At 44.1% G+C, this 12,816-nt stretch overlaps 1 protein-coding gene across 1 annotated transcript in view; it reads left to right on the top strand.

Moving 5' to 3' along the window:
* The window catches only part of STEAP2 (STEAP2 metalloreductase), a 61,662-nt gene extending 50,212 nt beyond the window's left edge, over positions 1-11,450 (top strand). Inside the window, exon 5 of the mRNA XM_077490885.1 lies at positions 9,474-11,450. Within this exon, the coding sequence (XP_077347011.1) occupies positions 9,474-9,758 (285 nt within the window). The 3' untranslated portion in view covers positions 9,759-11,450. The remainder of the gene's footprint in view (positions 1-9,473) is intronic.
* The last annotated feature ends 1,366 nt before the right edge of the window (positions 11,451-12,816 follow it).

Raw genomic sequence — 12,816 nt, 5'->3', positions numbered from 1 at the left:
CACCACCGATCCACTGGGCAGATAATGGCCACCTTACATAGCAGGTAATAAGCCGTGCGCACTTATCTTCGGATAAACAAAGTCTTCAGCGCTACTCTGCCATACACTCCATACCCATGCTTAACAGACAGGGCCTATCGGAGGAACAAAAGCTTGATAGTCGGCCAACTTGATCGTAGTGAAGATCTCTTCAGATAGGAAACACCTGTCCTATGGAGGAGGACAAAAAAGGAACACGGATAGCAGCCTGGAGCAAAGATTTATGGGAGTAGAGGTCCTATTGGGTAATTATGGAGGCGGGGCTAACCCACACGTATGCTGCCATGGAGCCTGTCAGGAAAGAGTCTTTAGTTACTCTTTAAGGCTCCATGCACACTGGATGTTAAAATAACATTATAAAAACGCCAGTAGCTTTGCAGTGAGTCTTTCAACATTTTTAACATTTTTGCAATAGCGCTTATTACCGTTTTTTTAGCTTTTTTCCACATGAGCGTTTTTAGCGTGTTTTTTTATTTATTTATTTATTTTTTCAATGGATCAAAAATGTTAAAAAAATGCTGGTGAGACACGTTTTTGAGCGTTTATCGACATTTATCAGCGTTTATGAGCGTTTGGCTTTTTTTGTGGTCTGAAAAATGAATCTTGAACGTGATTTTATGGCATTCAGAAAACAGCCCATAAACTCCACTGCTGGTAAACATCCAAAAACGTCCATTTGTGCATGGACACAGAGGATAACATAGAGGGGAGTTTATTGGCTGTAAAAAAAATGCCCAAACTCCCAAAAACTGCCGTTTATGAGCTTCAGTGTGCATGGAGCCTTAAAGGGGGGGTCCACCCCAAAAAAAAAATGCATAAAAAGGCTGCAAAAAATAAATGTAAAAAAAAATTTTTTTTTTTTCATTTACCAGAAATGGTTGTTGCTAGGCAGATCATCCTAATCTGCCTCTTCCTATTGCTTGGTGATCTTCTGTCTTCTCCTCCTCGCGTTGTCTTCTGGGGAATGGGGCACGGTGTGTTGTGGAAACTATGCGCAGTAGGAAACGCAAGGCTCTACTGCTTGTTTCCCTTACTTTGAATGGCGGCACCGGGATCCGAGAGTCGAGGGACGGGTCGGCCTCGGGTGGTCGACATCGCGGGAACCCTAGAAAGGTAAGTGCTTATTAAAAGTCAGCAGCTACAGTGTTTGCAGCTGCTGACTTTTACATTATTATTTTTTTCGCTGGCCCACCCCTTTAATTCATGCTTACTTATGCTTTGTCATCCCTGAGACTATCAGACCATCCAGCACCGGGATCAGCACTGATTCCTGATCCAATAAGGCTGCTTTCACACTGGGGCGGGAGCAGCGTCGGCGGTAAAGCGCCGCTATTTTTAGCGGCGCTTTACCGTCGTTTTAGCGGCGGTCTGCGGGCGCTAGCGGGGTGGTTTTAACCCCGAAAAAGGTTAAACCCGCCCGCAAAGCGGCGCTGTAGCGGCGCTTTGCCGGCGGTATTGCCGCGGTGTCCCATTGATTTCAATGGGTAGGAGCGGTATTGGAGCGGTGAATACACCGCTCCTTCACCGCTCCAAGGATGCGGCTAGCAGGACTTTTTTCACCGTCCTGCCAGCGCATCGCTCCAGTGTGAAAGCCCTCCGGCTTTCACACTGGAGGGAAAGGGGCCGGTTTTTTTCAGGCGCTACACAGGCGCTATTTTTAGCGCTGTAACGCCTGAATACCGCCCCAGTGTGAAAGCAGCCTAACTGATTTGGTTGCAGTTGTCCATGTGCTTGTAATGTCAGAAGGCCCAGCCGTCACTTGTACTCTGCCTTTCATCTAACAGCTGAGATCACTTTAATTTCTCCAGAGAATAAAGCCGCTTTTCTCTATCACCTTCTTATTTCCTTCTCGTATCTTTTAGATCCTCTATTAAGCTTATAAAGATTAATCCTCTAATGATTATGAGGAATGAAGAGGTGAAATTTTACACATTTCTTACACATTAGCTACCCAAGGGCTGAACAGGGACAAAGAAACGTTTCTGTGTGAAGGATACAAGGGGCCCAGTTGAAGGCAAAGTTAAATAGTTTTTGGTCTTGAATTGCAGCTACAGCGAGGAAAATAATTTTTTGATCGCCTGCAGATTTAGTGAGTTTAGTGAATTACAAAGAAATGAAGGGTCTAAAGTTTTTATCATAGGTGTATTTTAAGGGATAGAGAATATCAACCAAAAATAAAAAAAACACACATGATACAAATGTTATAAACTGAATTGCAGTTCAGTGAGTAAAATAACTATTTGATCCCCAAGCAAAACATGACTTAGTAGTTGGTGGAGAAACCCTTGTTGGCAAGCACAGAGGTAAGATGTTTCTTGAAGTTGGTGATCAGGTTTGCACCCATCTCAGGAGGGTTTTGGTCTACTCTTCTTTACAGATCTTTTGTAAATCCTTAAAGGATATGTAAAGGTTTGTTTAAAAAACAAAAAAAAACAAACATGTCATAATTACCTCCTCTGTGCAGTTGGTTTTGCACAGAGTGGCCCTGATCCTCCTCTTCTGGGGTCCCTCAGCGGTGCTACTGACTCCTCCTCTTCTTAAGTGCCCTGTTGGAGAGCCGCTCTCCCTCGGTGCACTCATGCGGGCATTGTCCCGTGTCCTGCTCCTGTGTCCATTGCCCCGCCCCCGGCTCCCACGTCATTGGATTTGATTGACAGCAGCAGACGCCAATGGCTGCGCTGCTATCAATCTATCCAATCAGGACCGGAGACACCAGCTGGAGCTGGTGTGCTCCTCCCCGTCGCTGGAAAGGCTGGGTTCAGGGAAGTAAAAGGGGGGCTTTGGGGGGCTGCTGCATCACAAAAGGTTTTTCAGCCTAATGCATAGAATGCATTAAGCTGAAAAACCTTGAGGGTTTACAACCCCTTTAAGGTTTCTTGGCTGTCACATGGCAACTCAAAGTTTCAGGTACCGTCAAAAATGCTCTATATGATTAAGGTCTGGAGACTGGCTAGGCCACTCCATGACCTTAATGAGCTTCTTCTTGAGCCACTCCTTTGTTGCCTTGGCGGTATGTTTTGGGTCATTGTCATGCTTGAAGACCAATCCACCACCTATCTTCAGTGTTCTGGCTGAGGGATGAAGGTTCTCATCTAAGATTTTACAATTCATGGCCCTGTCCATTGGCCCCTCAATGCGGCAAAGTCAGCCTGTACCTTTAGCAGAGAAATAGTCCCAAAGCATAATGTTTCCACCACCTTGCTTGACTGTAGGGATGGTGTTCTTAGCATCATAGTCATAATTTTTCTTCCTCCAAACATGACAAGTTGAGTTAATGCCAAAGAGCTCAATTTTGGTCTCATCTAACCACAGCACTTTCTCCCAGTCCTTCTCTGAATCATTTAGATGTTTATTGGCAAACTTCAGATGGCCCTGTACATGTGCCTTCTGGAGGAGGAGGACCTTACAGGCGTTTCAGGATTCAATCCATGGCGGTGTATTGTGCTACCAATGGTTTGTTTGGTGACTGTGGTCCCAACTGCTTTGAGATCATTCACAAGCGCCTCACGTGTAGTTCTCGGCTGATCCCTCACATTTTTGTGATAATCCTTACTCCATGAGGCAAAATCTTGCTTGAAGCTCTAGACCGAGGGCAATTGATGGTTATTTTTTATTTCTTCCATTTGCGAATAATTGCTCCAACACTTGTCTCCTCACCAAGCTTCTTGCTGATGGTCTTGTAGCCCCATTCCAGCCTTGTGTAGGTCTACAATCTTGTCCCTGACGTTCTTTGACAGCTATTTGGTCTTGCCCATGATGGTGAGGTTTGAATGGAAGAAAGATTCTGTGGACAGGTGTCTTTTATACACATAATGAGTTGTCGTTAGGAGCACCTTCTTAAATTGACAGGACCAATCTGTGTACCACATGAGCACATACTGTAGCCAGTCTGTGGGAGCAGAATGGTTGGCAGGGGATCAAATACTTATTTTACTCATTGAACTGCAACTCAATTTATAACATTTGAATTGTGTTTTTTCTGTATTTTTGGTTGATATTCTGTCTCTAAATAAAAGAGAACTAGGGACTTCCTGCAGCTCAAAGGACTACCAGAAGGACCATACCCTCTAATCTGGGATCAGATGAGACCAAAATGTCCTCCATGAAGCAGTGTTAATTTTGGCATCAAATTTCAATTTAGTTTTAGTCTTTTGACTAAATGGCATTTTAGTTTAAGTCCCATTTTAATCATCTGCAATTGTTTTAGCTTTAGTCGTATTTAGTTGACTAAAATCTGCAGTACATTTTAGTCTACTAAAATATAGATTTAGCCACTCTGGATGGTCTGAGGAGGCCTGCAATGCACACAGTGCTTTGGACAATCTGAGGAGGCCTGTAATACTGCACAGTGCTCAGGATGGTGGTTTGAGGAGGCTTATAATGCTGCACAGTGCTCAAGACCATGGTCTGAGGAGGTCTGTAAGACTGCAAGTGCTCGGAACAGTGGTCTGAGGAGGCCTGTAATACTACACAGTGCTTTGGACAGTGGTCTAAGGAGGCTTGTAATGCTGCACAGTGCACTGGACAGTGGTCTGAGAGGCCTGTAATTAGGGCTGCCACCTGTCCAGGATTCACCCGGACAGTTCGGGTTTGGAACCATGCGTCCAGGTTTCAGACTGCCTGAAACCCGGACACATTATTCAGACTGGACCATGGCTTCCCAGCAGGGTTACTGGCTGCAGTTATCTAAGCTGAGAGTGTCTGTTACACCCTCTTTCACACTGCCTAAAGACAGCACTCCCCCCCCCCCCCAAACACACAGACAGGAAAGGAGAGAGGGCTTGATCTGTATCTCTTACTCTCTTAATTAGAAGTCCAGCAGCCTCAGATACATCTGGGTGAGAGGTGCTGACTGCCAAGGTGTGAGTGAGCTCACCATCCATCCCTGTCTGTGACTGAAGTCTCCTCCCTTCTCTCTCCTGCCTCTGAGAGAGTACACTTAGATAAATCAGGGTTCTCAGAGCACCCTTTAGATCAGAGTTCCCCTTTCTACCAAAGGGCACACTGTTCCTTCTTACATCAAAGTCCTCTCCGTACATCAGAGTTCTTAGTGTTCCCCCTTAACTCAGGGTTCCCAGAGCATCCCTTATGTTAGAGTCCCCAGAGTTATCCCTCACATCAGAGTCTGCAGAGTCCCCCTTACAGTGAAAGGGAACTCTGCAAGTTCAGATGTAAAAGGGGAACTCTGTGGACTCTGATGTAAAGGGGAACTATTGTTATTAATGTCATATGATTAGAAATGTTATTTAATAGCAAGATATATCTATAGTTTATACTATAAAAAAAAATTGCTGTGCGCCGATAAAGTGTTCGGGTTTGACTTGAAGAAAAGGTGGCAACCCTACCTGTAATGCTGCACAGTGCTCTGGATGGTGGCTTGAGGGGAGGCCTGAAATGCACAGTGCTCTGAATGCCCGTGGTCAGAGGAGGCCTGTAATGCACATAGTGCTCTGGATGGTGGTCAGAGGGAGGTGTAGGCTACACACTCAGTGCTGTGGGTGGTCTGAGGAGGCCTGTAATGCACAGTGCTCTGGATGGCCGTGAATTGGGCCTATAATACTGACTGCACAGTGCTAAGCACACTACGGCCGCTACTCGCTACCTTGCTTGCTGGGAGCAGAAAAACTCACAGGCTCTAAAGACGGAGTTCCAAGGAAACCAGAAGTTCACGTGGGTAAACATCCCTCACATTTTTGTTTAATTTTAGTTTGTTGACATAAATGGAATTGAGTTTCGTCAATTGACGAAAATGTGGGGTACTTTTCGTTTCATTTTTGTCACTGGAAATATGTCGCTGACGAATATGTTTTGGTCAACTAAATTAGCACTGCTAGGAAGAACTTAGAGAATGAGTGAAAAAAAGACCATGAGCAACCTTGCAAATATAGTAAACGGTTGATTCTGAAAAGCTCAAAAAGCATCTACAGAGAGTGCATCTTGACAAGAAAGGGTAGAATACTATCCTTGAGACCATAAGTTTGCATGATAATCTGTCTGAGCCACCTAAAGATGGTGAAACGAGAACCTGATGCACCCTCACAAGGTCCACCTGGGGTGGCAAAAAGGGAATCCGTCTTTTTGAAAGAAGCAGTGGCTAAGAGAGACTCTCACAGCCTGAACCACATCAAGACAATGGGAAATTTTCCTTTTACTGATCTAGAGCTAGACAGAGGTATAGAAGCGCACTACCTTGGTTCAGTTAAAAGACACAAAGTTCCTTGGGCAAAAGGAAGTCTTGGGCATCAACACCACTTTGCCAGAGAGTACCAGATTTAGGTTCTGCAGTCACAGGGGAAATAGCAGAAACCTACCCTTGATAGTTCTGAAAACCAAATGCTAGTTCAGACTCCTTTCCTTTGCAGACAGGAAAAGATTCCCCCAAGGAAAAAATCCTGGGATGAAGCCACAAAACTCACATAAAGTGAAGTATGCTTTCCTTGTCCATTAATAAACCTTCCCAACCCTTAGCATTGGGATGAAATAGACTTCCCAACCCTTAGCATTGTAGGAATCACAGACTCAAAGATACCCCTCTCCTAAGAACTTGCGCTTCAGCAGCCATTCCATTAGCCAGCAATTGTAAAGCAGGATGGCAAATAATTCCTTGGGACAAAAGATTCCAAAAAGCCAGCAATGCCCGCCCACAGAGAGTCTGCCAGTTGATTTACCAGGTTGGTATGCCACATTCACCTAGGCCAGTTTGGAGCAATGAGAATCCCTGGAATGCCCTTCACCTCACTTCTGTAAAGGAGGGGAGGAAGAAGTTTCAGGGGAGGAATGGCATAGATTAGGGTGTACTAATTCCATGGAACCACAAGAGCATCTGCTGCTTCAGTTAGAGGATCCCTGTACCTAGAGACAAACCTGTTGAGTTTGTTGTTGAAACTTTAAGACCAGGAAGTCCACATTCAGTGTCCTTCACAGGTCCTGGAAATCTTGCAGGTGCGGAGACCACTCTCCCAAGTCCAGGACTGCTGGCTGAAGAGATCTTCCTATCCTGTTGTCTATATCTTAATTCTACACAGCTTACAATGCTGGACCATGAAGTTTTTCACAGAACAGGATCCAATCTACCTCTCTTGCCATAGCTAAACTTTTGTTTCCTCCCTGATGATTGAGACAGGGTGCCCAGGACTCCTTCCCAGCCTGAGAGGCTGGCATACATTGTGAGAATTCTCCAAAAGATGGGAAGAAAAGACTTCCTCAACTCCATGGCTGGATTCTTGAGCCACAGGTCGGGAACAACCTGGTCTCTAATGATAGACAAATCATTCTGTCCAGGGACCAGATCAAGTTGTCTTATGACATCAGAATATTGTGCTGTAAGATTCTGGAATGTAATTGGGCAAATGGAATTGCCTCAAGAGTCTATTGTCAAAAGCAGAAAGTCGAATAGTTACTGAATTAGAGAGTATGAATGTGAGACCGATTGTTTGAAGTTTCTACTGTGGAAGGAACCCTCTGGCCTGAGCTCTGTGTTCAGTTAGTTCTAGCAATAGCTTAAGGAGGTTCAGGATCCATCCGAATTGCTGTAACATCTGGATGGTCAACATTACATTGTCCGACGGAGCTGCAAAGAATGTTCCCTCAATAGCAGGTCATCTAAGTATCCCACAATGGTGATGCCACAAGAGTGCAGCAGCCCAAGTACTGGGGCCAACACCTTGGTGAATAACAAGGATACAGACAAAATGACAAAGGTCAGGGCCAAGAACTGGTAGTGCATGAACCCCAAAGAAAAGCACATGAATTTCTGATACACTGGAAATATGAGGGCATTTTGATAAGCATCTTTGATGTCCACAGAAGCCAGAACATCTCCCTGGTGAAGGGAGGCAATGACAGATCTGGTAGACTCCATGAGGAGTTTTTAAAGACATTCAGAGCTTTGAGATCCAGAATGGACTTGAGAATGGAAGACAGATTAGGGTAAAAGCCCTAGAAATGTGCTGCCACTGGAACTTGGGCAATGACACCTAGATCCAGTAACCCTGAGAGGGTTCAATTGAGATCAGGTAATCTTTGGACATACCCAAAGGGATATAAATTGCAGCTCCTCCCTTCTTTCTGTGCTCAGTTGACTGTCCCTGATAGAGCAGTCATGACTGATAAAGTAATAGTTACTGGGCTAATTAGACTGGACTAGAGCGCTGACTCTGACATAGACCCCACCTGTGTCAGAGTCAGTGTACAGGCCACAGAAGGGTATAAGGGCATGCAGCGCTAACCTAAGCCCCAGTCATGTTAGTGGACACTGCAGAGAGACTGCCCAGTACAGTCTTTCCAGTGGTGTTGCTGTACACCACCAAGTTTGGTGTACCAGGGACTTTTTCAGCTATACTTGAGTACAGTCTGTTTCAGATTTACTGTCCTCAGCCACCTGGGTTACCATCTGCAGCCATTCCACTGATATTTTACCTATGTAATAATTGTAACCCTTTTTGTGCCATTTTGTATTCTTGTTTGCAATTGCTCAATAAACCTAGTTTAACATGCCACTGGTCTGATTTTTGACTAATACAGTTATATAAAACCTCAACTTTAAATTCCAAAACTATCTATTGGATTCCCCGAAGAGTGTGCCCAGGTTTGCAATTTCCTGGGCATGCTTGACACAACAAATGACATAGCTTACCAACATCAAAACATCATCCTAACTGTGAAGAATGATGAAGGGAACATTCTGATTTGGGCTTTCTTCACTGGCTCAGGTCCTAAACCACTTGCCATCATCAAGGGGAAAAAGAATTCTCAAGTTTACCAAAATATTCTACAGGATAATGTCAGGGTGGCTGAAACTTAGTAGAAGTTGGGTGATGCAACAGGACAATGACCCAAAGTATTGAAGTAAACCCTCCACAATCTTGCTTCAGAAAAGGAAAATTGGCCTGTTGGAGGGCCCAGTCAGAGCCCCGACCTTAAACCCATAGAAATGCTGTAGAATGATCTTGGCCGTTTACACCAGACATCCTAAAAATGTGCCTGAGCTAAAGCAGTTTTCTAAAGAGGAATGGCCAAACAATTCCTCCTGAACATTGTGCAGATCTAAACCAGAGCTACTGAAAGCGCTTGCTTGAAGTCATTGTTGCCAAAGAAGGTTTGACGAGTTATTAACTCCAAGCGTTCACTTGCTTTTTCCTCCAGCACTGTAAAAGTTTAATGGGCGTGTTTAAATAACGGATGAGACCATAGAATTGTTTGTGTGTTATCAGCTTTAGCACATTGACTTTGTCTATTGTGGTGACCTTGATGAGGTTCAGATCACATTTTATGGCAAATTCCTGCAGAAAATTGATTAATTCCAATGGGTTCACACACCTTTTCTTGCCACTGTATATTTAAAATGTAGAAAACGTTTATAAAATATGTTAAGAGGTAGAAAACTGCACGTTTGAATCTGTTTTTAACCTTTTCTGTCTTTTTTTCCCCCGCAGTCTACTCTTGGCTATGTGGCTTTGCTAATCAGCACCTTCCATGTTCTAATATATGGCTGGAAACGAGCCTTCGAAGAGGAGAACTACCGCTTTTACACTCCACCAAACTTTGTGATAGCGCTGGTCCTCCCGACAATAGTCATCCTCGGCAAGATTGTGCTGTTGTGCCCGTGCGTCAGCAAGAAGCTCCACCGCATCAAAAGAGGATGGGAGAAGAGTCAGTTTAAGGTGAACACAAGCAGCACAGCGGCTCACGTCTCCCCTGAGAGAGTCACAGTCATGTAATGGGGATTTTACCCTATGGCCTGGGAAGGCTATACCAGTACTTCTGTTATCTTTTCAGACTGCAGAAGGCATCATATGTTACAGTGACATCAAACAAGCAAAATACAAGGCGATTTATTTTTCAAAAGTGTAAGGAGATATGTTTAGGTCATTTATAGTGGCCAGATGCCGCTTTCCTCCATTTTCAAAAATCATGCCAGGAAAATGACAGCAACAACCTTTCCTTGCTCTAAGACACTTTTGATAAATTAAATCATTTCATTTTTCTTTAAAGCAGAACGAGATAGAAAATATCCCTATTTAATCCAGTTACTAAAGCAACTCTGTCGCCAGAAAAAAATAAAAATGAAAAAAGCATACTGCAAAAGAGGATCATTAATACTTGCCAGTCTGGCAATCAGTGACTCCTGCTTTTGCACTTTTAGAACTATGGTGGTCAAAGAGTCTTCAGAATTCAAGAAACTTCCCAGTGTGTCAGATGCTTGTATCCCCTACTGTGTTTCCATCCGCCAGCTGCCACATCACTACAGTCACCTTTAGTGGTCCACGGGTGGGACCACAGAGTGCAGCAGGGGACACAGGCTGAAGATTCTCTGGCCGTTAAAGTGCAGATAGGAATCTCCATTAGCAGGGATAATAAAGTGGTTGTAAACCTCAGACATGAAATATGAACAAAGCATATCCCTCTACAGTGTGTACTTATCTCAATTAAGAGCACTGAGTGTCATTTATTTCAGCTGCTTCATTCCTCTGCTATCTGCATGAATAATGCCCCCGTACACACGATCCGAATATTGTATGAAAACAGTCGTCCGAGGAAGGATCGTACGATTTTCAGATCGTGCGTACACTACTTTCGACAGCCGATCACGACCGTTCATCCGATATTATTCGATCTGACATGCATGGAAATTTTCCTCCTACGATTCCAGATCGTACGATTTTCGTTTAGTCAGTATAATTGTCGTACGAAAATACAATAGAAATACATTACAACATATGACATCACTTACGATTTTTTTTCTATCGTACGAGAATTTTCGTGACTTTAGCTATTCAATTTCTACTTGCGATTATTAACCGAAAACGGTCATACGACTGGTCATACGATATTCGGATGTACTTCTTACAAGTTTTCCTGACAAAAAGAGAAAAAATGTGACAGAAGGAGGGACCTCCAGCTGATTGATAGCTCAGCTCTGTTCCTGTAAGCTGTGTTAAAGGGGGGGGGGGGTGTCCCTTCCCTCCAATCAGTTGTCAGAACTCTCCTCACTGAGCTCTGCCATGTGTAATTTCAGCTCTCTGCTGCCTTTTTTCTGCAACACAGACAAGCTTTATAAATTCAGCACTTTGAACAGGATGTAGAGAAGAGAAGACTACAGATTAACAGATACAATTTATGTAGGAGGATTTGTTTCATCTCTGTGTATCACTTGAGGCCAGTCACTTATATATGTGAGGGTTTACAACCACTTTAAGTATTTTTATATTATTTTGCAAGGCGACTTAAAGTAGACATGAACTCAAAAAATAATGTGCTATAGTTGCTATAATTGTGCTAAGCTGTACCCTGAAAAACCTACATTTTGTCTAAAATTCCACCTGAAAAAAAGCAGTGCCCTTCCCAGGATGTCAGTGTGCCTAGGCCAGTGATGGCAAACCTTGACACCCCAGATATTTTGGAACTACATTTCCCATGATGCTCCTGCACTTTGCAGTGTAGTGGAGCATCATGGGAAATGTAGTTCCAAAACATCTGGGGTGGCAAGGTTCACCATCACTGGCCTAGGCACTCCTGTGCATAATTGTATATCTGCTTTGTGAGATCTGAGGCACTGCTGCCTCTGAACGCTTGTCTCATATGGTTTGTATTGGCAATGTCACTAAGGTGCAGCTGACTGTTGTCCTTGCTGGAGACTCTGACATAAGGAAGCAAAGCCCGGCCTCTACTTAGATAGACACAATGCAAAACAAGTCAGGGTTAGTCAGTAATGGGGAAAAGATCCGCAGCAGGGAGACCACAGGCGAGTAGACTTTATCCTCTGCCTGGCATTTCTTGGGCACAGCATCCGGAGTTCAATTCCTCTTTCATTTTTTTTTTCATGGCAGTAGAGTTGTTTTAAAAACCTCTTAAAGTGCCAATATGAGTCTCAATTCATAAAAGCATAGCGCATGCATTCCATATAAAATCATTTTCAAGCATAAGAAATAGCAAATACTCAGGAATGAAAATGCAGCATGCGCTATGCTTCTCTGAATTGATATCACATTGTCATCATTAGGTCAGAATGGTTGAATAAGAACTAGAGAGCATGCACCTCTCACAGGCTGGCCTGTACAGAGAGAAAAACAAAACAAAAAAGCAGTCCTGCACAAAGGGGTGGCCCTTTGATGGAGGGGGCAGGGGTTGGACTTATTAGGTTTGATTTACTAAAACTGGAGAGTGCATAATCTGCTGCAGCTCTACATGTGAGCCAATCAGCTTATAACTTCAGCTTCTTCAACACCACTACAACCGGCACATCGCTAGACTTCAAGTGATTATACCGGGAGGATGCCTGCAGCTTCAGACATCAACCAGGTATTGCTTTTTTAGAGCCGACAGTCGGCTCTCATTTAAAATCAAGCCTAGCAGCTAATTAGCAGCTGGATTGCTTTGACAAGCAGGCAGAGGAGACGCCCCAATCCCCCCTGCCCCCCTCTCCACCCCCTCCACAGCTTTGTTGGGCTATTCCATCCCACAGGGACACCCGATCAACCAGCTGGTGGAAGCTGGCTGATCACAAAGGCGAACCAAGACAGGAACAGCTTTGATCTCCTCTATACTATAGGACCCCACAAGCAATGAGCTCACATCACTTCCGGTTTACCCCAGAAGTAAACAGCTCCATTTTTTAAAATGGAAAGCATTTGATCACACTGATCTGGTGTGATAAAATGCTTTTAAGGGCAGAGGAGGGATCTGGGGTCTTATAGATCTCTCCATAAAGAGAACCTGTCAAATGCCTATTGCTGTCACAAGCGATGTTTACATTCCTTGTGACAGCAATAAAAGTGA

Source organism: Lithobates pipiens, unplaced genomic scaffold (genome assembly GCF_037356315.1).
Source record: "Lithobates pipiens isolate NorthernLeopardFrog02 unplaced genomic scaffold, aLitPip1_a1.2 Scaffold_19, whole genome shotgun sequence".
NCBI classification, from domain to species: domain Eukaryota; kingdom Metazoa; phylum Chordata; class Amphibia; order Anura; family Ranidae; genus Lithobates; species Lithobates pipiens.
Note: the sequence above shows the minus strand (reverse complement) of the source record. Positions and strands in the feature narration are given on the sequence as shown.